This window comes from Urocitellus parryii, chromosome 11 (genome assembly GCF_045843805.1).
Source record: "Urocitellus parryii isolate mUroPar1 chromosome 11, mUroPar1.hap1, whole genome shotgun sequence".
Classification (NCBI taxonomy): domain Eukaryota; kingdom Metazoa; phylum Chordata; class Mammalia; order Rodentia; family Sciuridae; genus Urocitellus; species Urocitellus parryii.
In genome coordinates this window covers 19,957,429-19,984,984 of record NC_135541.1, presented here as the reverse complement: position 1 = coordinate 19,984,984, position 27,556 = coordinate 19,957,429, and the positions used below count along the sequence as shown (strand labels likewise).

Below are 27,556 nucleotides of genomic sequence, written 5' to 3'. Positions count from 1 at the left end.
CACTCAATTCCCTTTTTATTTTGAGTCAGGTTCTAGCTAAGTTTCCCAGGCTGGCCTCAAACTTTGTGATTCTCCTGTCTTAGCCTGCCAAGTAGGTGGGATATAGGTATGTGCCACTTTACCTAGCAGGACTTGATATATTTTAATTCAGAGAGGAAAAAACCTTTTGTTTATGTATTATTATTTTTTTTGTTATTTAACCAAAGAAAAAAAATATTATCCCAAATATATATATGTATGTGTATATATATATATGTATATATGTGTGTATATATATATATATATATACACACACACACATATATACATATAATTTTTTAAATATTTATTTTTTAGTTTTAGGTGGACACAATATCTTATTTTTTATTTTTTTATGTGGTGCTGATAATCAAACCCAGTGCCTCACACATGCTAGGCGAGCACGCCTCCACTTGAGCCACAACCCCAGCCCCTATTAACTTTTTTTTTAAACCAGGGATTTAACCCAGGAGCACTGAACCACTGAGCCACATCCCCAGCACTTTTTATATTTTATTTTGAGACAGGTTCTTTCTAAGTTGCTTAGGGCCTTGCTAAATTGCTGAGGTTGGTTTTTAACTCACTATCCTCCTGCCTCAGCCTCTGGAGCCACTAGGATTACAGGCATGTGCCACTGTGCCTGGCCCCAAATATAAATTAATCAATATTTTTGGATAGAAGGATTCTTAGCTGTCTTTATTAATAAAAGAACTGGTAGAAATAGGATCACACTAGGAATCAGAAGGCTTGTGTTCTAGTCCTAATTTTGTCATTTTCTATCTTTGTCAATTACTAACCTTGAACCTTGGAGCAAGTAATTTTAAACATTATCATTCTGCTTTCAAGGTGATAGTCAAAATATGTAACTGTATGATATGGCCACTCCCACTGGCCCCACCCCCAGGAAGATGGGAAGCCTGACTAGTCCAAATGGGCACTGGTCACAAACAACCTATAGGTCGTTTTTTTTATACATCAACCTATTATTATCCCAGCCTGATTCTTTTTTTTGTGGTGCTGGGGATTGAATTCAGCACCTTGTGCATGCAAGGCAAGCACTCTACCAAATGAGCTATATCCCCAGCCCCACCCTGATTCTTTATTGTTAATAGGCACACTACTCATGGGGTTGATGTGAGAACCGAATGGGTTAATAGGTGTGGAATGCTTTGGTTAAAAAGTTTTAACTGATGAACGATTATAAATCATTTTAGTTAGTAATAAACAATTTTGTTCAATAGCTGTTAAGAGAAGTAGATTATGGGTTCTACTATAAAAATTATGAGAATTAATTGTATAATGATGGATTAATGTTTATGAAATACTCATTTAGAGAAAGGCAGAAAAGTTTGAAAACCAAACAATAAAATAAAATTTTAAAAAACTATTTTAGTTTGGTAAAGTATCTACGAGTATGTATAGAACATCATTCAGGACAGTTATTATCTTCTGCTTAACTGTTGACATTAAATAGCAAATATTAAAAGTGTACAGTTGAAAAGAATACTTATTTTCCTGAGAGAATAATATTATGGGTATCACATGTGGTGGTGTTTTTGTTAACAGAGTATTGACAAAGATTCATGAATTCTAATATAATTATGATGTCAAAGAAATTAAGTGAAACACTACAATGTTTAAACTGAAAATATCAATATGAACTCATAATTTAAAAAAAATATATATGTATATATTAAAATGTATATATGTGTCCACTGAAATAATTTAAAAAGAAATGATGGGCCAGGCGAGATGGCGCAGGGCTCTAATCTCAGCAGCTGGGGAGGCTGAGACAGGAGGATCGCAAATTCAAAGCCAATCTCAGCAATAGTGTGGTGCTAAGCAACTCAGTGAGACCCTGTCTCTAAATAAAATACAAAATAGGGCTGGGGATGTGACTCAGTAGTTGATGTGTCCCTGAGTTCAATCCCCAGTATCCCCCTACCCCCGCCAAAAAAAAAAAAAAAAGAAAAAAGAAATGACAGGTTGGGATGTAGTTTAGTGGTAGAGGGCTTGCCTAGCACGTGCAAAGCCCCGGGTTCCATCCCTAGCACTGCCAAAAAAAAAAAAAAAGACACATGACAACTCCATAACAGTGGGTACCCAAATTCTGGTCTCTAATTTCACCCCTCCTGAAAGGAACCTACGTCCTCCGAGAAGTGGCTGATTCCACTTCTGTGGTAGGGAAAATATGAGGTGGGTGTAGGCCTCTTTTGGGTCCAGTGAACGAGGATACTTTTGAATGTAATGGGATGTGTCCAAAGGACATAAGAGCCACTTTAAGGTAGAGAATGGTCTGGATATAACTCTGAAATGTATCAAGAAGCACAATGAACCGATGAAAATTCCTAATACTCTATGGTATCTAAAACAGCAAAGCCTGAGAAAGCTCATATAATGTCATTGAGGCTGCTATTAAATCAATTCTTCACTTTGAAAATTGATTTAAGAGAAAGAAACAAATGTTTATCCTCCTTCTCCTATAGGATTTGGATTTCAAAATAACCAAATAGCTCCAGATGATAAAGGGAAATTTTGCTTCATAGAATTCCAGCTAATACTGTAGAAGAAATTATAAATTGATAAATCATTCCACAACTCTAAATAAAATCATTTGTTTTTGTTTTTTTGGTGGTAGTGGTGGGGATTGAAACAAGGGCCTTGTGCATGCAAGGCAAGCACTCTGTCAACTGAGCTATGTCCCCAGCCCTCTAAAATTATAACTTCTTACATATTATCAATCACTGATAATATCATTGAATGAAGAGTTGATGGGGAAAGGGGTCATTCTTAGATGCCAAAATTCTTTCACAAAAATTCCTTTCTTGTTACAAGGCAGCACCTTGATGTATACAATGGTGGAATTACATTATCATTACCCACAGAGAGAGATCTGTCTTAACATCACAAATGATGGGCTGGGGATGTGGCTCAAGCGGTAGCATGCTTGCCTGGCATGCGTGTGGCTTGGGTTCGATCCTCAGCACCACATACAAAGATGTTATGTCCGCCGAAAACTAAAAAATAAATATTAAAATTCTCTCTATCTAAAAAAAAAAAATCACAAATGATGGGTCCACCAGACGTGTCTCTCCTAATGTAACAGAACATGAAATGTACAACTTTGCCCTTGATGTGTTCTAATTGAAAGTGTTTAACTTGAATCCACTGGGACTTTAGATAAAACTTCTAGTTTATAGAAAATGCAAGGAGAATAATGGAACAAACTAAATGACACCATATGGAAGCAAGCAGACAAACCAGAGTTAGGGTGCTTTGAAGAACCACTGGCTGTCTTCAATAAGTCAGTGTTGGGGTAAGGGAGGGGTATGTGGGGGGGAAACTGTGCTAGATTAAAAATATACTTGAGGTGGAGCAAAGGTGCAGTCAGTGGTAATAAAGCACATACTTAGGATGCGCTAGGCCCTGGGTGTGATCCCCAGCTACGACAAATAAAAGAAAAACATATTTAAGGGATTTAGCAGAGAGATGGTCTTAGACTGGATTCTGGCTTGGACAAACCAGCTCTATTTTGTTTTTTATGAGACATTTTAAGTGCTTGCCTTGCACGCACAAGGCCCTGGGTTCAATCCCCAGCACCGCAAAAAACAAACAAACAAATAAAAAAAAAAACCCAAAACACAAATAAATGATGATTATTCACTAAAGAAAACAGGTTACAAAACAGCATGTACGATATGATCTCATTCGAAGCTAAAAAACAATTATATCCATAGAAGAAATTGTGGAAGACTATATAATAGAACTGTTAAGAATATTAAGAATAGTAACATTGGAGTGATAAAACATTTTTTTTGTTGTTGTTTTCTTTTCTTTATTTTTTTGGGGGGTGGAGTTATGGGGATTGAACTCAGTGGCACTGGACCACTGAGCCACATCCCATCCCTATTTTGTATTTTATTTAGAGACAGGGTCTCAATGAGTTGCTTAGTGCCTCATTTTTGCTGAGGCTGCCTTTGAACTCACGATCACCTTGCCTCACTGCTGGATCATAGGGATGTGACATCACGCCCGACTAGTTTCTTATTTTTTTATAATACATACTTATTGCTTTTGTAGTAATGAAGGATTGTTTATTATTATTATTTTCTTAAGTAACAGAGAATGAACCCAGGGGTGCTTGATGACTGAGCCACACATCCCCAGTCCTTTTTTATTTTTTATTTTGAGACAGGTCTCACTGAGTTGCTTAGGGACTTGCTAAGTTGCTGAGGTTGGTGTTGAACTTTTAATCCTCCTGCCTCAGGATTACAGGCATGAGCCACCAAAAGCTTTTTAGTTTTTAAAACTCTAGTTCCATAAGGTTAACAAAGACAGAGATTTTGCCTGTATTTCTCATTGCTAGCACTTAGAAAAGGAACTGGCATATACAGTGCTCTAAACATATTTGTTGAATAAATAATTATAAAGCAATGCATGATACAATCACTGTAAGTGACCCATTGTCTTTTAAATTTAAAAAGAACGCTTGTAAATGGAACAGAAGCAAAAGTGACAGAACACATATTTCAGAAGAAAACTGTGTTGCCAAGATGAAGGGCAGAACAATTTCAATGTCACTATCTTATGAAACCCCCAGGGCATCAAAGAACAAATTCTCTGAATATTTTTTGACTGCTAACAGTCAATCCCTGACTGGAAGTGGCTTCCTTCCTTTAGAAGACTGGAGAGAAGCTGAAGGGAGCCTAGAAAGGGGATGTAGTGGAGAGAGGTCGGCAACTAGACCAAGATACTACCAGACAGGATTCAGGAATCACTGGTAGATGCCAAATATGTGAAGTGGTGATTCTGACCTAGACATTTAAAACATTTGTACAGTTTGTATTATCTTTGTCTCTGAACACATCAACATATAAAAATATATTTGGTGTGAATTAAAAGAACTGTACTTAGAGGTCTCAAAGGAGACTAAAAGTCTATATATATATACATACATACATACACACACACACACATATACATAAAATTATTATTTTGTGCATGATTTCGAATAATTTTTCCTATGGTAGAGTTATATGAAAAGATATGCCCCTAAACTGGATTATCCTAAAGCAGATAAATGCACATTGCCTCAAGAAGTAAAATGATGGAAGATCATATACATACTGTTCGGAAATGGCTACTTAGGTGGTCTAGCCTGCTAAACCTTTTTCCACAAGCTTGACATGGATACGGCCTTTCTCCTGTATGACAGCGCAGGTGTCGCTTGAGGTCTGCTTTCCGCTTTACCACATGTGTGCAGTACGGGCACTTGAATCGCATCCTGGGCAGGTCATCTGTCACAAGACAGTTTTATTAAATCACTAGAGAGAGCATAACAATTCTATGAACATAAAGAATCCAAAAGGACTTGGTGAGTTCAACCATGGAAAGGTAAAAGGAAGGAGGAAGACATTCTATTAAGACCAGAATTGTCAATGTATTCCTATATAGAACTATAACTTTAGTATTTGATATGTTTACAAAGTCCAGGTAAATTTAGACTATTACACATATGTCTTCATTTAACATACTACAGTCATTACATTTAAAAAAAATTGTTTTGTAGTTGTAAACGGTTAGAATGCCTTTATTTGTTTATTTTTATGTGATGCTGGGGATTGAACCCAGTGCCCTGCACATGCTAGGCAAGTGCTCTGCCACTGAGTCACAGCCCCAACCCCAGTCATTACATTTTTAAATGTAAAAAGGTAGTACTATATTCTTTTTTTGGTACTAGGGATTGAACTCAGAGGTGCTTAACCACTGGGCCACATCCCCCACATCCCCAGCCCTTTCTATATTTTACTTTTTCTAAGACAGGGTCTCACTAAGTTGCTTAGGGTCTCCCTAAAATGCTGAGGCTGGTCTTGAACTTGCAATCCTCTTACCTCAGCCTCCTGAGTTTCTGGGATTACAGGCATGTGCCACTATGCCCTGCTAATACTGGATTTTAACACTATAAACAATGCAAAATTAAAACATTTAATATTCAGATTTGTTTCGTTGGTTGGTTTTTGTTTTTTTAGTAGTGGGGAATTACCTCAGGGGTGCTTAGCCACTGAGCCACATCTCCAGCCCTTTTTATATTTTATTTTGAGACAAAGTCTTACTAAGTTGCTTCTGGCCTTGTTAAGTTGCTGAGGCTGGCTTTGAATTCCTGTCAGCCTCCTGAGCTGCTGGGATCACAGGTGTGTGCCACCAAACCCAGCTAATATTCAAGTTTTTAAGCAATTTGTTTTATTTATGTTTTTTATCACCTTGCCTTTACTTATCATGTACTTGTATAATTACAAGGATCTTTAATATTTGGTTTTAAAGTACACATCTACAAAATGTTAGTTGTGGCCAGACACAATGATACATGCCTGTATTCTCAGTGACCCAGAAGAATGAGGCAAGAGGATTGCAAATTCAAGGCTAGCCTCAGCAACTTCGAAAGACTCTAGCCAAAAATCAAAACAAAAAAGGCCTGGGATATAGCTTAGTGGTAAAGCATTCATGGGTTCAATCCTTAGTACCAAAAAAAAAAAAGAAAAAAGAAAAGAAAATTATTAGTTATAATAGAAGGCAAACCTCAAAAATTTTTTTGTGGTGCTATGGATGGAACTCAGGGTCTCACACATGCTAGGTAAGTGCTCTGCTACTGGACTACACCTCTAGCCCCAGACATTATTTCCAGGAAACACCCCTTTACCACCACCAGATACAAATCCACAGGTGCTCAAGAGACATTAATAGAAATAATGTAGTATTTGCATATAATCTAAGCACATCCTCCCATACTTTAAAACATCTCCATTATTTATAATACCTAATGCTATTTATATTTATATAATATAAATGTTATATAAATAGTTGTGATACCATATTGTTAAGGAAATACAATGATAAGGAAAAAAGTGTACACATTCAGGAAACACACAAACTTGTTTCAAAGATACTTTGAAATTTTTCTAAAATAAACATTTAAAATATATGTAATAGACCCTATAATCCTCAGGGACTTCTTTTTATGAAAATTTTGTTTGGAATTCACATATAAACAATTAAGCAAATTTGTTAACTAGTTCATTGGGGAAGAAGACTGGATGATATATATTTCTAATCCTTCTTTATTTCAGCCATATGGGAATAAGGGTAGTATAATACTCTATTTCTATATTTTATTACTATCATTAAAAAAAAAAAAAACACAACTGGGTGTGGTGGTGCATTCCTTTAATCCCAGGGACTTGAGAGGCTGGGGCAGAAGGACCAAAAATTTGAGGCCAGCCTGGGCAATTTAGCAAGAATCTGTCTCAAAATTAAGAGAGAGAGGGCTGGGGATATGGCTCAAGCGGTAGCGCGCTCGCTTGGTGTGCGTGCGGCCCGGGTTCGATCCTCAGCACCACATACCAACAAAGATGTTGTGTCCGCCGAGAACTAGAAAATAAATGTTGGAAAATTCAAAAAAAAAAAAATTAAGAGAGAGAGGGATCTTTGTCTTGTCTTTTTTTTTTTTTTTTCTTTTGGGATTAAACCCAGAGCCACATTCCTAGCCCTTTTTATTTTTTATTTTGAGTCAGGGTCTCAGTAAGTTGCTTAGAACCTCACTTATTTGCTAATGCTGGCCTCAAACTTGTAATCCTCCTGACTCAGCCTCCAGAGTCACTGGGATTACAGGCATATACCACCCACACCTAGTGAGAAAGATATTTTATGTTGTTGCACACTGGTTCACTGAAGAATCACAGTATAAATTTTATGAGTTGTGTGTTACAAATTTAAAAAAAGAAAAGTATCTGGCTTAGTGGTAGAGCCTTTGCCTAGCAAGTTCAAGGCCCTGGGTTCCATCCTCAGCACCACACACACACAATTATATACTTATATGTTGATAAATACTCCTCCTGAGTGAAGACAGGTGGGGGAGGAACTATGTAAAATGAAAATACATATCTTAGAGATTGAACCATTTAGAAAAGACTTTAAACATTTAATAGTAATCCAAACATCCAGATATAGGTTTGGAAAATTATGTGATTTTTTTGTTGTTGTCGTTTTAATATTTTTAGTTGTAGATGGACACAATACCTTTATTTTGTTTATTTAGTTTTCTGTGGTGCTGAGGATTGAACACAGGGCCTCACACACACTAGGTAAGCGACCTACCACTGAGCCGGCCACAACCCCAGCCCCAGATAATTATGTTTTGACCATCAGTATTCTACTGACTGTCATTGAATGTTTCCAATATTATTTTGAGTTAAACATTTTAAATTCTTGTTTTATAAAATCCATTTCATTATAAAAGTATGACTTTTAAAAAAATCACTTGGTTTAACTGCCTATGACACACCTAAAATTAGGGCATGTTGAGAAAGGATTTATATATAATAGCAGTTTGGAACCTGGTTGGGGAGTCATGCTCCTTTTGAGTACCTGAAAAACTTCGGGACGTGACCTCAGATCCTTGACCATACTGATAGCCAACAGAAGCAGAGTCCATTTCTGTGTCAATTTGCGCTTGTTCTTCAGCCTGGGAAACATGGCTGGAAGAATCAGACGCACGTGCTTCTCGTTTGCTTGACTTATATTGAGCAGCTTCAGGAGGCTGTGACAGTCGCAGATGCTTGGTCTTTTTAATGGAATCTTTCCTCTGCTCATGCTTGACCCCAGGGAGCTGAGTGCTCCGTTGGGAGGCCGGAGGGTAATTATACTTACCCCACGACTTTCCACTTATTATACCTGCTCCTTGATCTGGGCTGAGGTGAGAGTGTGGGGAACTGCTTTCTTCTTGCCAGCTGCCACCATAAAAAGCAGAACGCTCTATGCCATTAGAACTGGCATCCTTATCTGAGAGACTGAAGTAGCGATCTTTTTCCTTCTCACTAATGTCCAAGGAAGATTTGATAAAAGTCTTACATACACTAATGACATCAGTCATCTGAAGGAAGCTTGCAGCGGACATCACTTCTATGACATTCTGCCCAGTAAGAGAGAGTTTGCCTGAATAGACAAAGTCCAGGATAACTGTGAAAGTGTCCGGAGAGAAAGCCTGAAATGTAGCTGTGGTTGGCTGACTTGTCTCCTTGGAATTCTGAGAAAGAAGCATTTTGAAGTAGCCACTACTAGCAAATAATACATTTCGATGAGCTTTGAAGACCTTCCCTTCAACTAGAATACTGCAATCACAGAACACATCTTGCCTGCGCTGCTCATTTAGTTGTTGCAGGAGATGAGACTGATGGGTGGAAATCTCCATCCTGCAGGGAGAAGACACAGGAGGTTACCAAGAGTGGGACAGCAACCCCTTCTAGCATGAGTGCACTGAAATCAGGACCAGAAGCCTCTTTTTCCAACAAAACCACTTTTCTTCTTGAAGAATATAGTCCCAAGACATAGAAAATAATAAGCTTCAACATACTACTTAATATTATACTACGTTATTAGATTTTTAGAAATTTTGTTTCACTGGGTGCAGTATCACACACCTATTATCGCAGTGGCTTGGGAGGCTAACGCAGGAGGATTAGCCTCAGCAACTTAGTGAGGCCCTCAGTGACTCAGTGAGACCCTATCTCAAAATAAAAAGCCAAAAGGCTGGGGATGTAGTTCAGTGGTAAAGCATCCCTGGGTTAAATCTCCAGCATCAAAAAAAAAAAATCATCTTAAAAAAAATAAAATTTTTAGGGGCTGGGGATGTGGCTCAAGCGGTAGCGCTCGCCTAAAGATAATGTGTCCATCTACAACTAAAAAAAAAAAAAAAAAAGTGACCAGGAATCAGCTAGCTGAAGAGCGAGGGGAAAGATTCCAGTTCCAACAAATGGTGGTGGAGAAAGTGCAGATGTTTCTCTGGCACAAATCCCTGAAGACGCTGACTAAAATATAACCCAAATTTGTTAAATGTGTTATGGTTGAGCTTGCAGGAAAGAATAAGAAATCCCCAGATGCCAAAGAGGGATCGGAGCCAGAGCAATAAGTATAGGAGTGAGGGCCAGGAAGGACCATGAGCTCAGCTGGTTTTTTTGTTTTAGTTTGTGGTGCTAGGGATTTAACTCAGGGAAGCTCTACCACTGAGACACCCCCGGCATCTTTTTTATATATTTTTTAAAAATTTATTTATTTTTTAGTTGTAGCTGGACACAATATCTTTATTTTATTTTTATGTGGTGCTGAGGATCGAACCCAGGGCCTCACACGTGCTAAGCAAGCACTTTGCTGCTGAGCCACAGTCCCAGCCCCTCTTTTTTATATATTTGAGTCACTAAGTTGCTGAGGCTAGGCTTGAACTTGTAACCCTCCTGCCTCCGCCTCCCAAGTGGCTGGGATTTCAGGTGTGTACCAGCTTACCTGGCTCAGCTGGTTTTATCAGTAACAAACCCAATGTATGAGGTAGGAAGTTAGAACCCTCCCAGGAGTGCAACCTTCGTGAAAAGGGACTTAGTGAAAAGTTTTGTCCATAGTCTGGGGAAAAGAACAACAAAGTTTTTCTTTGTAGGGCCTTAAGTGGGGGAAAAAAAAAAAAAAAGATATTCAGATCTAAGATTGTACCTTATCTGATTCTAAAGTCCAAATTTATTTTACCTGCTTAGTGTGGGAAATCTCAACCTGAAGAATTAACACAAAAATTAGCTCTGAGCTGGTGGGGCCCTGGGGCATCTTGCAAACAAATGGAAAATTGCTCAGGACTTATGCTCACAGAATTCAAGCCGGGCAGGAAGTAAGTTCTGAGTAAGCCGAACTCAAAATCATTTCCCCTTTTTAAGTGGATCATTTCTAATATTGTATAAACATGACATCTAATATTTCCTCTTACAAACAAGCAAGCAAACAAAAACCTCCCCTTGATTTCACATCTACCTCTGCCTACTACCCCATTTCTCTGCTCCTATACACAAAATTCATTGGAAGAATTTTATTTTGTTATTTGTATCTGCTGTCTTTACTTCTGTTCTCCCTTGAACCCATTTCAATCAGGTTTTCATCCCCATTCATCAAAACCATTCTTTGTTTTTGTGTTTATTTTTATTGAGACAGGGTTTTGCTAACTTGCCCAGGCTGGCCTCAAACTTGCAATCCTATCCTCCTGCCTCCTGAGTAGCTGAGATTACAGGCATTTGCCACTGCATCCGGCTTTAAAATAATTCTTTTTAAGGTCACTAGTAACTTGCTTATGGTCAAATACAACGGTCATTTCTTTGCCTCATTTTACCAACACAGTTGATAACTTTCTTTATCCTAAAACACTTTTTGTCACTTGACTGCCAAAACACAATTCCTTCATGGTCCTCTTAACTTCATGGTCCTCTTAACTTCCTGGTCACTCCTACAGTCTCCTTTGCTAATTTTTCTCTATTTTCCTAATTTCTAAGTGATGGAACACTCCAGGCCTCAGACATTTTCTCTAGGGAACGACAGAGGTAGAGAAGATCCCTTGGGATCCCATTCAGTTTCATAATTTTAAATTCCACCTTTGAATTTATGATTCCCAGATTGGGCTGGGGATGTGGCTCAAGTGGTAGCGCGCTTGCCTGGTATGCGTGCGGCCCGGGTTTGATCCTCAGCACCACATACAAACAAAGACGTTGTGTCTGCCGAAAACTAAAAAATAAATATTAAGATTCTCTCTCTCTCTCTCTTAAAAAAAAAAAAAACAGATTCCCAGATTTACATATCCAGCTCCTGGCTTCATCCCTGAACTTCAGACTTAGGACTCATATATCTGTTTACCAGCAGCTCCACTTAAGATGTTTAATAGGCCTCTTAGCTTAACATGTCCAAAAACAGTCTTTGTACACCCCTGACCAGCCTGCCTTCCCTATAGTCTTATCCATTTCAGGAAATGGGTATCCCCATCCTACCACTTCGTCTGTTACTTTACCTTCAAAACAGATGGAAAATACCACCACTTCTCTCCATGACTGCTACTACCACCTGGGGCACTTAGATTCAATCCCAATACCCCGCCCCCCCCCCAAAAAAGTGCAAGTGTGTAAGTATACAAGATGTTGCTAAGTTACCTTGGCACAAATCTGTGAATGTGTTTTCTAAGAACTTCTAAGGCTAAATTAATTGATACAGGTGCAGTTACCAGCAATTCTGGACTTAATGTGTCAGTATGGGCACTTGGGAATGGCTCTAAAATTTTTTCACTGGCTGACTGAAACATGAAATGAAGGGTAGGCCATCTTTAATGAGGTCCAGACACCTGAACTTCTGGCATGACGTGGAGGAAGAAACCACAGGACCTAGATGCCATTATGAGAGATGATACCCCAAGAGATTAGGTGCTGTTCCATAGGATGTGATATATGTATTTAAAAGCCCTGACCAAAACATGATGCTACTTTTTTCCCCTGTAGTTAGAAATTAAGGGACTTGCGAGTGGTGATGGGGCTGAGGGTGGCTCAGTGGCAGAGCACATGCTTAGCATTTATGAGGCCCTTAGTTCAATTCCTCAATCCCCAGCACCAAAAAATGAATGAGGGTCTCACTGTATGAGAGGTGAGCCTTTGACAATCACATAAGTCTAGAGCTGAAAAGGATATGTTCAGTAAATGAGAAAGCTCACCTGAAATAATGCTAAAACAGAATAAAATCTGACAAAACTATTTATTTGTTGGTACTGGGGAATGAACCCAGGGACACTTTACCATTGAACTATATTCCCATCCTTTATTTATGTTTTAGTTTTAGGTGGACACAATATCTTTATTTTATATTTATGTGGTGCTGAGGATCAAACCCAGTGCTTCATGCATGCTAGGCGAGCACTTACCACTGAGCCACAATCTCAGCTCCTATTTTATTTTGAGACAAGTTTTTTTAAATTGCTGGCCTCAAATTTGTGATCCTCCTGCCTTAACTTTCTAAGTCACTGACAAAACTATTTATACAATGTCCTGATGCTATTCTTTTATTTTCCTTTCCTTTTTTGGTGGCACTAGGGACTGAACTCTGGGGCATTATATCACTGAACTACATCCCAGCCCTTTTTTATGTTTTGAGACAGGGTCTTGCTAAATTACCCAAGCTGGCCTCAGACATGTGCCACTCCTGCCTCACAGTCTTCTAAGTTGCTGGAATTTTAGATGAGTGCCACTATGCCTGCCCCTGATAATATCATTTCAATTCCTGGATCCAATTATGCCTGAAGCCAGTGTTGTCACCAGATTTTTAGTTACATGAACCAATGAATTTCCTTTGATGCTTAAATTTAAGCTGAATTTTTATCATTTGTGGCCAATAGTCACATGCTGCTAATATGTGACCCCATACATGGTCCCAACTCACAGCCGATTCAAGAATACTCTAAGTCTTCAGTTCTTTCATAGTTGTGTCAGATAGTACTCCTCTTGAGTGCGTAGCAGAATTTAGAGAGAATATGAGGAAGACCAACAATTTTTTAGCTTTTCTTGCCAATGTTCAGAAAGCTTTTGGGGCTGGGGATGTGGCTCAAGCGGTAGCGCGCTCGCCTGGCATGCGTGCGGCCCGGGTTCGATCCTCCAGCACCACATACAAACAAAGATGATGTGTCCGCCAATAACTAATAAATAAATATTTAAAAAAAAAAAAAAAAGAAAGCTTTTATCACTATGGTTTATAATTAATGTATAAATAGTATATAAAAACTATTGGATTTTTTTTTCTGTCATGTCTTTTTATAAAAGAATGCCCATATGGGGCTGGGGTTGTGGCTCAATGGTAGAGCGCTCGCCAAGCATGGGTTCCATCCCCAGCACGAGGCACTGGGTTCAATCCTCAGCACCACATAAATGTAAAATAAAGATATTGTGTCCACCTAAAAATATATATATATAATTATTATTATTATTATTTTAAAGAATGCCCATCCATTGTCTGGCTATTAAAAAAAATATTTGGGGCTGGGGTTGTGGCTCAGTGGTAGTGCACTTGCCTAGCATGTGTGAGGCACTGAGTTCAATTATCAGCAACGCATATGAATAAGTAAAATAAAGGTCTATTCTATGAACAACTTTTAAAATAAAAAATCTTAAAAAAAAATCTACTTAGCAGGGAAAACAATTTTTATGAGGAAACATTGATGGAATCAGTGCAATCAAGTTAATCATATCACTAAATAGTAGTTCTAATATTGGTATAATGGCAGTTTTTTCCCCCTTTATATGCCCTAAAGTCCTGGAAGGCTTCCAGAAATTTCTTTCACCCATGTTCATTTTTAGTTGTGAGTCATTTCTTCCCAGGCTAAATAATTTTTTATGATACCTTTCATGATGTTAGAAGCTTTCCACCAATCTCTAATTAACAGCCAGCCAGTTTTATGAAGGTATTTTTCACAATCCATTGTAAAATATCCATTTTAACATCTAAAGTAAGATTTCTGTGTAGCAGTTTTGCAGTAACTTTAATACTTCACACTCTGTGGTAAATCATTGTGGATCAAAATTATTCAGCAGAACATGGAATTTAGCAGAAAGTGAGACCATGGCCTATAAATATGAATAGATTTTGAGGACCCTTAATTTTCAGCAATATACAGTCTGTTAAGCCTGCTCTCATTAGTGCTAACCATACCAAAGTGGCTGAGAGGTTATGTTAAAAATACATTAACCACAATTCAGTACTATATCAATTTTTTTATTTGTGAGTTTATTAAAAAAAAATGTTTATACTCCAGTGGAAAAATTGAGCATTCATTGGCCAGGAATCAAACCCAGGTCTCCCGCAGCGCAGGAAAGAATTCTACCTCTGAACTATCAATGGTAGTACTATATCAAATTTATAAATACAAACATATACAGAGATGAAGAACAGTAAAATAAATTAGTGCTCAAGAACTTATGTCTATAATGCAGCTTACTCCACATTTGATGTAATTGAGGTTCTAGCTAATAGTGGGTTTCAAACTCACAAACCTCTCCAAACTTATTACATAAAATAGACTGAGGCGGATTGGGGTTGGAGCTCAGTGGTAGAGTGCTCACCTAGAACACGCAAGGCCCTTGGTTCGATCCTTAGCATCATGTAAAAATAAAATTAAGGTATTGTGTCTGCCTACAACTAAAATATATATATATAATTTTTAAAAAGATTGAGTCCCTTGGCTAGAGGTTAGGGACTTCACATATTCATTATACGCCCAAAGACCAGGATTTGCTGAGTCTCCAGAATGCAGACAAACTAGGCATTCTAGGCCAATGGAGGCAGAATTATTCAGGACCATGTCAGACAACTGCAGAAACAAGACACGTGGGAATATTACTGGAGAAGCACCAAATCAATACCCAGTCTTTCACTTTCATATTCTATCAGTGGAAATCTAATCATTTGTCTGTTCTCATTTGAAATGAGGTAGGTGGGTTGTGACTTTACAATTTTTATTTTTTTAATTAAATTTTTATTTACTTATGTTTTGTGATGCTGGGGATTGCACCTAGGTTCTGGCACATGCTAGGCAAGCTAGGCAAGCATCTTATCACTGAGATATAACCTTGGCCCATAATTTTTTGATTTTATAAATAATGTTGTAACAAATACATAGATCCTTGAGCATTTGTGAAATAGATTCCTAGAGGTAGAGTTTCTAATTGGATACTGCTAGATTATCTTCTCCAATCATTATATCCACCAATACCATTTGATAGTGTCCTTTCTCCCAACACAATCCTGACTATTATCTGTTTGTTTATTTATTTAGTCATTTTTTATTTTTTGGTACTGGAGATTTAACCTAGGGGCGTTTCACCACTGAGCTACACTCCAGGCTCCCCTATACCCCCGATTTTTTTTGAGACAGGGTCTCATTAAGTTGCTTAGAGCCTTGCTAAGTTGCTGAGGCTGGCCTTAAACTTGCAATTCTCCTGCCTTAGCCTCCCAAAAGATTACAGGTGAGCCACTGTGCCTGGCTATTTATTTATTTATTTTGCAGTGCTGGGGATTGAATCTGGGATCTTACAGTGATAGGCAAGTGTTCTACTACTGAGCCATATCCTCACCCCACTATTATCTTTTAAAAATGTTTTTCTTCTGGCTACAGTGGTATATACTTATAATTCCAGTGGCTGTGGAGGCTGAAATAGAAGGATTTCAAGTCCAAGATTTCAAGTCTCATTAAGTTGGTTAGGGCCTTGCTAAGTTGCTGAGGCTGGCCTTAAACTTGCAATTCTCCTGCCTTAGCCTCCCAAAAGATTAAAGGTATGAGCCACTATGCCTGGCTATTTATTTATTTATTTTGCAGTGCTGGGGATTGAACCTGGGATCTTACACATGATAGGCAAATGCTCTACCACTGAGCCACATCCTCACCCCACTATTATCTTTTAAAAATGTTTTTCTGCTGGCCACAGTGGTATACACTTATAATTCCAGTGGCTGTAGAAGCTGAAATAGAAGGATTTCAAGTCCAAGAGCAGTCTAGGCAACTAAGTAAAATCCTGTCTCAAAATATAAAAAGGTCTAGGATGTAGCTCAATGGTACAGTGCCCCTGGGTTCAATCCTTAGTACTGCAAGAAAATAAATAAATAAAATGATTTCCTGCTGGGCGTGATGGTGCATGCCTATAATCCCAGCAGCTCAGGAGGCTGAGACAGAAAGACTGTGAGTTCAAAGCCAGCCTCAGTAAAAAGCGAGGCACTGAGCAACTCAGTGAGACCCTGTCTCTAAATAAGAAACAAAAAAGGGTTGGGGTTATGGCTCAGTGATTGAGTGCCCCTGATATCCAAAACAAAAACAAAAGATTTCTCATCTACCCTTAGTGGAAAATACTAGGAAAACATCAATACTTTTATTTAACATTATGCTGAAAAATCTAGCCAATGAATTAGACAAGGAAATTAAATATGAATATTGAAAAGGATAAAGCAGGGCTGGGGATGTAGCTCAAGCGGTAGCGCGCTCGCCTGGCATGTGTGCGGCCCGGGTTCGATCCTCAGCACCACATACCAACAAAGATGTTGTGTCCGCCGAGAACCAAAAAATAAATATTAAAAATTAAAAAAAAAAGAAAAGGATAAAGCAATTATTGCAATTGATATTGTATACCTTTAAAATGCAAAAATAAGTTAGAAAACTGTTAAAGTAAGTTTCATGGGCCTTTGACATAATATTAGACTTGGTATTTATTCTACTATTAAAAAACTAGAAAACTGGGTAAAATACATGAAAAATGTTTTTGGCAATGAAAAGGGAGTGTAACTGAGATCCCCAAGAGAAAGAAATCAAGTGGGGTAAGTCCCACCATCACTTTGGCTTCCTGAATTGGGTTACAAAAAGGGAAAATCGAACTGGACTTATCAGACAGCAATTATTATTCAGGAAGATGACGCCCAGAAGTTATAGGGCAGAATACCAGAAAGGAGACAATGATGTAGGCAAAGAGATCAATAAATTTGCACAGGAGCTGGGCATAATGATGCATGCCTGTAAACCCAGTGGCTTGGGAGGCTGAGGCTGGAACATCTTGAGTTCAAAGCCAGCCTCAGCAATAGCTAAGCAACTCAGTGAGACCCTTCTTCTCTAAATAAAATACAAAATGGGGCTGGGGATGTGGCTCAGTGGTCAAGTGCCCCTGAGCCAAAAAGAAAAAAAAAAAAAAAAAAAAAAAAAAACTCTGCACAGGGGTCCCCTAGAGCCTGTGCTGAACACAACCTATATACACGCAGGGTAAAACGGCAAGAGTCCTGGTGTATTAGTCCTTTCTCCCAACACAACCCTGACTAGTCAGCTTTGCATTGCTGTGACAAAATAACCTGAGATAAACAATTTAAAAGGAGGAAAGATTTATTTTGGCTTGTAGTTTAAGAGGTTTCAAAAGTCCATGGTCACTTGGCCCTGTGGCTTTAAGCCTGTGGCAAGTCAGGAAACACATGGTAGAGCAAAGCTGCTTACCTCAAGATGACCAGGAAGCAGAGAGAGAGAGAGAGAGAGAGAGAGAGAGAGAGAGAGAGAGAGAGAGAGAGAGAGAAGGGGTGGGAGTACCCTAATTCCCTTCAAGGGCACACCCTAATGACTTAACTTCCTTCCACTAGGCCTCACCTCTTAAAGGGTGCACCATCTCCCAACACCACCACAAGCTCTGCCATTGTAGCAAAAAAATCCTGCCATAAATGACATGCAATGAATGATCGTGGCTGTGTTCCAATAAAACTTCATTTACAAAAGCATAAAGTGATCCATATTTAGCCTATAGGCTGTGAGTTGCCAGACCTACTACATGTGAAGCTATATAACATGTGATGTGTGACAAGTTATATGCATATTATAATGAGGGAAAGTGTATATTATAACCCCTTGAGCAAGCACTAAAAGTACAATAGATTAAGCAGATGAGCTCATGGTGGAGACCAAATACTAAGAAATGCTCAATATTCTTTTACTGAAGTAGGGTATGGAAAAAAGGGAAAAGGAAGAAAAAAACTAATGGCAAAAGTACAAAACAAATAGTAAGATAATACTTTTATCCCACTATATTAATACTTACTTTAAATGAAAATAGTCTAAACTCCATTTAAATAAATTATTAGGGGCTGGGACACAGCTTAGTGGTACAGTACGCATACTTAGCATGTGTAAGTTCATAGGTTCAGTCCCCAGCCCACATGCAAACACACACATACAAGGTAACTGAAAAAGGAAGACTCAAATATTAAAAATATCAAATATCAAAAATTCAGAAGTATACTATGAACACACTAATTGTAAGTTAACTAGGATGGCTGGTAATATTAATATCAGACAAAGCACGCTTGAGAAAGAAATATTACCAGCCCTAAAAGATATAATTATGAAAGGATTGATTCATCAAGAAGATATAACAAAAAAAGGCATTTATGTATCAGATAACAAAGCTTCAAAAACTAGTAGAAGTGAAAAAGAAAACAAGGAATTTCACAATTATAGTTTTGTATTTCAACACTCCTCTAAGTAATTAATAGAAAGAGAAGTTGGAAAATCAATAAGATTATCAAACATTTGAGCAATACTATCAACCAACTTGACTAAATTGACATTTAGAATATACACTACAGCAAAATATACATTTTTTAAAAATGAACAGCAATCATTCACCAAGATAAATCATGTTAGGCCATAAAACAAGTTTTAAATTAAAAAAACTAGGGATGAAGCCAGGTAGCAGAGTGCCCTTGGGATCCAATCCTCAGTACCACAAAAAAAAAAAAAAAAATCAATGAGTTAAGTTTCAACTTAAGAGGGGCTGGGGTTGTGGCTCAGAGGGAGAGCGCTTGTCTGGCATGTGTGAGACACTGGATTTGATCCTCAGCACCACTTAAAAATCAATAAATAAAATAAAGGTAATGTGTCCATCTACAATTTAAAAAATATATAAAAAAAGTTTCAACCTAAGAAGCTAGAAAAAAAGGAGGTAAACTCAATGCAAGCAGTGGGGAAGAAATAATAAAGACAAGATCAAAAATGAATGAAATGGAAATTGAACAAATGCTAGAGAAAAACTGATGAAACCCAAAACTGGTTTTCTATATCACTACCAATAAATTAATCAACATCAATAAAACTGATCAATCTCTAGCCAGATCAATCAAGAAAAAAAGAAAGAGACATAAATTATCAATATCAGGGATGAAAGAGGGAAAACAGATCCTACATTAAAAGAATAAGAACTAGGGCTGGGGTTGTGGCTCAGGGGTAGAGCGCTCACCTCACACGTGCACCACCCTGGGTTCAATCCTCAGCACCACATATAAATAAATAAATAAAGGTACTGTGTGTCAACTACAACTAAAAAAATTATTTTTAAAAAATAATACGAAGGGGCTGGGGATGTGGCTCAAGCGGTAGCGCGCTCGCCTGGCATGCGTGCGGCCCGGGTTCGATCCTCAGCACCACATACCAACAAAGATGTTGTGTCCGCCGAGAACTAAAAAAAAATAAATATTAAAAATTCTCTCTCTCTCTCTCTCTCTCTCTCTCTCTCTCTCTCTCTCTCTCTCTCTCTCACTCTCTCTTTAAAAAAAAAAAAATAATAATACGAAGAACAAGCCAGGTACAGTGGTGCATGCCTGTAATCCTGAGGCAAGACGATCACAAGCCAGCCTCAGCAATTTAGTGAGGTGAGGACCTAAGCAATTTAGTGAGACTCTATCTAAAACTAAAAAGAACTAGGGATGTAGTTCAGTGGTAAAGCACCCCTGGGTTAAATCCTCAATATCAAAAAGAAAAGAAAAAAAAGAATAAAAATAAAATATTATAACCAAAAGAAAATAAACTTAATGAATTAAATGAAATGTAAAAATTCCTTAAGCAAGATAATGATCAAAATACACGCTAGAAAAAAAATGGAAAATCTGAACTGCTATGTAAATTAAGGAAATCAAAGATATAATATTAAAATAAATAAAAAATATAATTTATTTTAGCAGCGCTGGGGATTGAACCAGGGATGCTCTACCACTGAGCTACATCCCCACCCCTTTTTATTTTTAGACAGAGTCTCACTAAATTGCTGAGGCTGGCCTCAAACTTGCAATCCTGCCTCAGCCTCCTGACTAGCTGGGATTACAGGTGTGCACAACTTTATCTGGCTGAAAATGTTAAGTTTTAAAACTTTCCACAAAGATACTCCAGGCCCAAATGGCTTCAATGTTGACTTTTTTGGTGTGGGGGAGAGCAGAGCAGCACTGGGGACGGAACCCAGGGGCACTGGACCACCAAGCTGCATTCCCAGCCCTTCTTGTTTTTTATTTGGAGATAGAGTCTCTCATTAAATTGCTGAGGTTGGCCTAGAACTTGTCATCCTCCTACCTCAACCTCCAGAGTCCCAAGGGTGTGTCACTGTGCCCACTTCAGTGTTGAACTCTGTCAAACCCTAAAAGAAGAGATAATACTAGTCTCCACTGTGATAATTTGAGAGGTGGTAGGTAGGACCTTCAGCAGGTAGAGCCTGAAGTGGGAAGTCATTAGGTCTCACTTGGGGTTGCTGCCCTGGGAAGAGATTAAAGTAGTTCTATGGCACTCCAGATGCAATTGCAAAAATGAATTGTTATAAAAGATCTCCTTTCTGCTCTCTGGTTTCCTTTTTCACCATGTGATCTCTCCCTATTGCTCATGTTCCCATCATGGTGCCATCTGCCAAGACGTGATGCAGTCAAGGGGCCCTCAACAGAACTGGTGCTACACTGTCTGGACTTTCTAGTCTCCAAAACCATAATTGAAATAAACTTCTTTTCCTTATAAAGTTCCCAGCCTCAGGTATTTTGTTATAGTAATGGAAAATGAACTAATACAACCATATACAAAATTTAACTTGAAATGAATCATAGAACTAAATGTAAAAGTTAAATTTCTAGAAGAAAACAGGAGAAAAATCTCTGGTTTGCTTAGGGTAAGCAAAGTTGTTTTGTTTGTTTGTTTTTGGTATTAGGAATTGAACCCAGGGGCACTTTACCACTAAGCTACATCCCCCTATAGCTTCAGACATCTGAGGCAAATATTCTACCACTGAAGTACCTCTAGCCCCTATAAAATATTTTTTTTTCTTTTCTTTTCTTTTTGGTACAGGGAATTGAACTGAGGGGCATTAACCAAAGAACCACATCCCCAGCCCTTTTTTGTATTTTATTTAGTGACAGGGTCTCACTGAGTTGCTTAGCACCTCACTACATTGCTGAGGCTGGCTTTGAACACTCGATCCTCCTGCCTCAGCCTCCTCAGCCACTGGGATTACAGGTGTGTGCTAAAATATACATATATACATACATATATACACACACACACACACACACACACACACACATATATATATATATATATATATATAAAATATTTTTTAGTTGTTGATGGACCTTTATTTTATTTATTTGTATGCAGTTCTGAGAAACAAATCCAGTGTCCTACACATGGTAGGCAAGTGCTCTGCCACTGAGCCACATCCCCAGTCCAAAATATATTTCTTAATGAGGATTTTGGTAAAAGAAAAAAAAAAACTTTTTGAGAAACACTAGTTAAGCCATTCAACAACAGAATTGTCCCCTTTGCAAAGTGGCAAATTCTATGCCACTATTGTATCAGAGGTAGACTGTCACCAACTTAGGGTGAATGCATTTGGCAGGAGGTAGGACTGTGTGATCTGTGCAAAGTCTTCCAACTTCAATACTTTTAAATTATTTTGTTGTAGTTAAATATTATACTACATATGTTCATGCTTCTTACAATAAGAACTAAAATAATCAATTTATATTGTAAGATGCCAGCACAAGTTGCTAGGTTAGGTTTAGTATATTTGTTTTGCTTTCTTGGTATTGGGGATTGAACCCAGGGATGCTTAATCACTAAGTTACACCCCCAACTTCTTTATATTAAGACAGGTCTCATTCAATTGCCCAGGCTGGCCTCAAACTTGTGATTCTCCTGCTTTAACCTCCCAGGGGTTATAGGCATAGGCCACTGAATCTGGCAGTGGTTGGGTTTTGTTTTGTTTTAAAGGAATGAAGTTCCTATTTATTTATTTATTTTAATTTCAATTGCAGATGGCTACAATACCTTTATTTATTTATTTATTTTTATGTGGTGCTAAGGATCAAATCCAGTGCTTCACACATTAGGCAAGTGCTCTGCCACGGAGCTACAGCCCCAGCCCCAAGTTTTGGGTTTTTTTTTTTTTTTTTAAAGTCCTCAAAACAACAGAACTATTGGTTCCACAATGTATATTAATTGTTTTAGATATATTTTAATGTTGAGTATGTGTACTTATAATATTCAGTATTTTCTGGATGAGGACAGATAAACAAATCCATTCTCCTAAAGAGATATTGGTCAAAGGCCTGGTTGGGGGAGAATTTGTCAGACGTACATGGAAAAGAGCAGATAGGGAATTCCATCCTGCTTCTTTGTAATTCTGTCAAAAACAGGCAATTTGCCTCAATTACTCAAGACATTTATGTTACATCACCACTCAGCTAATACAGCCCCAGATATAAAGTGGCCAGAGTATTACAACACAGTTCACCAGAACATTTTTTTCTGGTACTTTGGGATTAAACCCAGGGACTCCTGCTTGCCAGGCAATTGTTCTACTACTGAGCTACACCCCTCCCCACTAAAAATTCTAATGTATCAATCAGTGAAGAACTTGGTACTGGAATGGAATAAGGATAGTAAAATACCATTTATCTAGAATTCCCAGGGATGAGTCATTCTGGTGGCACTTTTTTTTTTTTTTGGGATTAAGAACTATGCAAAGTAATTAAGGCCCTTGTGGCTCTGAACTACAGAAGTCATAGGAATCTGTGCTGTCACTCAATGCCATTCAAACCCTGCAGTGTCTTCAGGACAGTGCAAGTGTGCAGTCTGCTCACTGTGCCCATGGCTTCAAATTAGCAAATGCAAAACTGAGATAAAGGATTTTGTACAATGTCAGAACACGGAACTGGTATCAGGTGAGCACGGTGGTGTATGCCTACTCAGAAAGCTGAGGCAAGTGGATTGCAAGTTCAGGGCCAGCATGTGCAACTTAGTGAGACCTGTCGCAAAATAAAAAATAAAAAAGATGGGGGATGTATCTCAGTGGTTAGCGTGCTTGTCTATCACATACAAGGCTCTGGGTTCAATCTATAAACTAATAAAATAAAACAAAACAAAACAAAATTAATAGATACCTTATAAGAATTTTTTCTTTTGCATGCTGGGCAAGTGCTCTACCACTGAGTTACACCCCAGTCCCGTAAGGATGTTAAAGAATGAGGTAGTCAGTGGGGAATGAAATAAACAAATTATATGGTTATACTGTGTGCATACGCAAATTTCTAACAATGAATGTCACTATTATATATAATTATAATGCACCAATAAACACACACACACACACACACACACACACACACTCACACACAAATAATATAGTTAGTCTACCTGCTTTAAAAGTGTATCCTGTTGGGGCTGGAGTTGTAGGTCAGTGGTAGAGCACCTGCCTAGCATGTGTGAGGCACTGGGTTTGACTCTCAGCACTGCATATAAATAAATAAAATAAAGGTTCATGGACAACTTAAAAAATTTTTAAACTGTATCTTGTTGGATATGAAACCTAAATGCAGTACATAACTCTCTAGGCATGTCTCAAAACACAAATTATTTACATCATGAAACACCAAATAACTATTTATACCTAAAAACATTTCAGTACTTAAAAACAGCCTGGGATTCAAGTATACCAGAATCCTGGACCACTAAAACCTTGTACTACAATTACATGCAATTCCAAACACTATCTGTATACTAAAAATCCCATATTATTCACGTCCACCATAGCCATTAACATACACTCAGGTGCCTCCTGGAGCACTCCACTTGCATTCATTCAATTAGTAACATACGCGCAATTTAAGACGCTCTGGGCATCCTGACATGACTAAGACAAGTTCTCATTCTAAAAAAGGAAAACAAAGTTAAAACAAGTTGGTGCAACCTTATGAATGGCACAGCTGAAGTGTTTAGGGGGGCACAAAGAAGGGAAAGGGCAGAAAAGGTGTGGGTTGAATTGTAACCCCAGAAATGATATGCAAAAGTCCTAACCCCTGACACCTAGGAATATGAACTTATTTGTAAGTAAAGTCTCTGCAAATACAATCAAGTTCAGCTGGGTGCAGGGGTGCACACCTGTAATCCCAGTAGTTTGGGAGGCTGAGGCAGGAGGATTGCAAGTTAAAGCCAGCCTCGGCAATTTAGCGAGGACCTACGCAACTCAGCAAGACCCTGTCTCTAAATAAAATACAAAATAAGGCTGGGGATGTGGCTCAGTGGTCTAGTGCCCCTGAGTTCAATCCCTGGTAACAACAACATATATATATGAAATCAAGTTCATATGGAACTCAATTAAGGTGGGCCGCTAAAGCCACCAACTAGATCTTGGAGACATGGAGACATGAAGACATAAAGACGACAATGGAGGGAGATGGCCGAATGAGACAGAAGCAGAGATTGGAGTGACACCGTAGAAAGGCAAGGAGCGTCAAGAACAGCTGACAGCCACAGAAGCAGGCAGAGGCCAAGAGTCTCCCCAGAGCCCTCAGAAGGAGCACGGCCCCTGCTGACCCCTTGATTTCACACTTCTAGCCTCCAGAACTGAAGAAAAAATAAACTGATATTGTTTTAAGCCATCTAGTTTGTGATAATTTGTTACAGCAGCACTAGGAAACTAATACAGAAAGCTTCTAGGTGAGGTGAGCCTGCTGGAAAGGCAAGCAGGTTTCACCAAGAGAAAGGAACGACATTCTAGGCAGAGGAGATCATTTAGCAGAGGTGAGCAGCCATCAAACAGATGGGCGCGTTCAGAAAACAAAGGATGCTGCTCAGTGTGGCCAGGGCACCCAGTGCAAGAGATGGAGAAAGTGGAGGTGATACAGTGTGTTTGCCTTGTTACAGAGTTTGGACTTAACCCTGTACATGCTGGGGGCCATTAAATGGTTTTTGTGTAGAGGAGAGAGGCAACTTGGTATTTGATCAGACAGCAGAGGAGTCAGAACACAGCAGTAAGACCTGGAAGAAGGCAGCTGTAATGCAGGTGAGAAAGGGAGGGTAGAAAGGAGTCAAGGAGGCAGAATGAGCAGGGCTTGGAAGTAATAGAAATAACAACGGACAAACAACAGGGGATATGAGATCAAATTAGTGGATTTAAACCCTGCTCTGCTGCAGTCTATACTACCATCTCCTCACTGGCAAGTAAGAGAGCTAAAACTACTGCACCTGAGGGGACTAGAAAGACTCAAGGAGAAACTGCAACTGCAAATAGGGAACAGGCACCTGGTTTAATGTAGTTGCCTGTGAGCTGCTGCCATTATTATGGATCACCAAAAGATGCAGAGATATTTCAAACTCAATGTGTTCCTAACTTAGTATTGCTAAACATATTATTGTTGCCTTTTCTGATCCCTGAAATGACTTCTTCATATTTTTTTTTGTTTGTTTGTTTTGGTATTGGAATTAAACCCAGAGGCACTTCACCACAGAGCTATATCCAACCAACCCTTTTTTATTTTGAGACAAGGGCTAAGTTGCTGAGCTTCTCAGCTAAATTGCCCAGGCTAGCCTCAAACTTGTAATCTCCAATCTCAATCTCCTAAATGCTGGGATTACAGGTGTGTACCACCACGCCCAGCAGCTCAAGATATTTTATTTTTTAAAAATCTTTTTAGTTATCGATGGACCTTTATTTATTTATTTATATGTGGTGCTGAGAATTAAACCCAGGGCCTCATATGTACCAGGCAAGCACTCTGCCACTGAGTCACAATGCCAGCCCCTCAAAAGATTTTAATAAGTGATAATCTGAGTTTGGTGAGACAGCATTATCCTACAGCTAATAAGGAAGGGTGTAGTTGTTATATATCCAGAAGTTGTTTTGGTATTCCCATTTAAAGATCTATAAAAAATATTTACATCCTTGGTCCAATACTTCTAATTCTGGGAAATTATTTTAAGAAAACAGAAAGGCAGTCAAAGTATGTTTATTATAAAGTTACCTATAATCTCAAAAGTTAGGGAAATTCTGAATATTTATTTGGCATATACTTTTTAAAAAAATATTTATTTTTTTAGTTATAGGTGGACACAATATTTTTATTTTATATTTATGTGGTGCTGAGGATCGAACCCAGTGCCTCATACATGCTAGGCAAGCGCTCTTCCTCTGAGCCACACCTCAGCCCGTGGGCATATACTTTAAAAAAAAATTTTTTTAAATTATAGATGGACACAATACCTTTATTTTATTATTTTTATGCAGCACTTAGGATTGAACCCAGTGCCTCACATGTGCTAGGCAAGCGCTCTACCACTGAGCCACATCCCCAGCTATTGGGCATATACTTAAGTACTTTAAGTAATCCCCACAATTCTCCCTACAACTATGAAGTACAGAGTAAGAATATCTCCATTTTTTTAAAAGAATTTTTTAGTTGTAGATGGACACAATATCTTTATTATTTGTTAATTTTTTATGTGGTGTTGAGGATTGAACCCAGTGCCTCACATGTACGAGGCATGCACTCTACCACTGAGCTACAACCCCAGCCCACAATATCCCCAATTTTAAGGAAGAAGAAGCAAAAGTTCAGAGGGTAATCTTGTCTGAGGACATCCAACCAACAGATAGTGAAGAAAAGATCCCAACCCAGGCAGTTTGACACCAGAATCTCACCATTTTTTCTTTCTTTACTTTTTGCAGTACTGGGGATTAAATCCAGAGTCACTTTACCTCTTAGCTACAAACTCAGTTCCTCTTCTTCTTCTTCTTCTTTTTTTTTTTTTTTTTTTTTTTGATACCAGGGATTGAACCCAGGGATGCTTAACCACTGAGTCACATCCCAGCCCTTTTTTGTATTTTATTTAAAGACAAGGTCTTGTTGAGTTGCTAAATTGCTGAGGTCATCTTTGAATTTGTAATCCTTCTGCCTCAGACTCCTGAACCTCTGGGATTACAGATGTATGCCACTGCAGCCAGTTCTTATAAGCATTTTAAAGGCAGAAACAGTCACACTTACTTTATGTACTTATTTATTTATTTTTGCCATACTAGGGATTGAACCCAGGGACATATTCTCATTG

General features: G+C 38.4%; 1 protein-coding gene across 2 annotated transcripts in view; it reads right to left on the bottom strand.

The window, feature by feature from the left end:
• The window catches only part of Zbtb8a (zinc finger and BTB domain containing 8A), a 47,229-nt gene that overhangs the window by 2,446 nt on the left and 17,227 nt on the right, over positions 1-27,556 (bottom strand). For both annotated transcript variants that reach the window (XM_077803699.1, XM_077803698.1), the window contains exons 3-4: positions 8,440-9,263; positions 5,146-5,315 (exon numbers count right to left, since the gene is read on the bottom strand). In XM_077803699.1, coding sequence (XP_077659825.1) covers positions 5,146-5,315; positions 8,440-9,262 — 993 coding nt within the window. In that variant the 5' untranslated portion in view covers position 9,263. The remainder of the gene's footprint in view (positions 1-5,145; positions 5,316-8,439; positions 9,264-27,556) is intronic.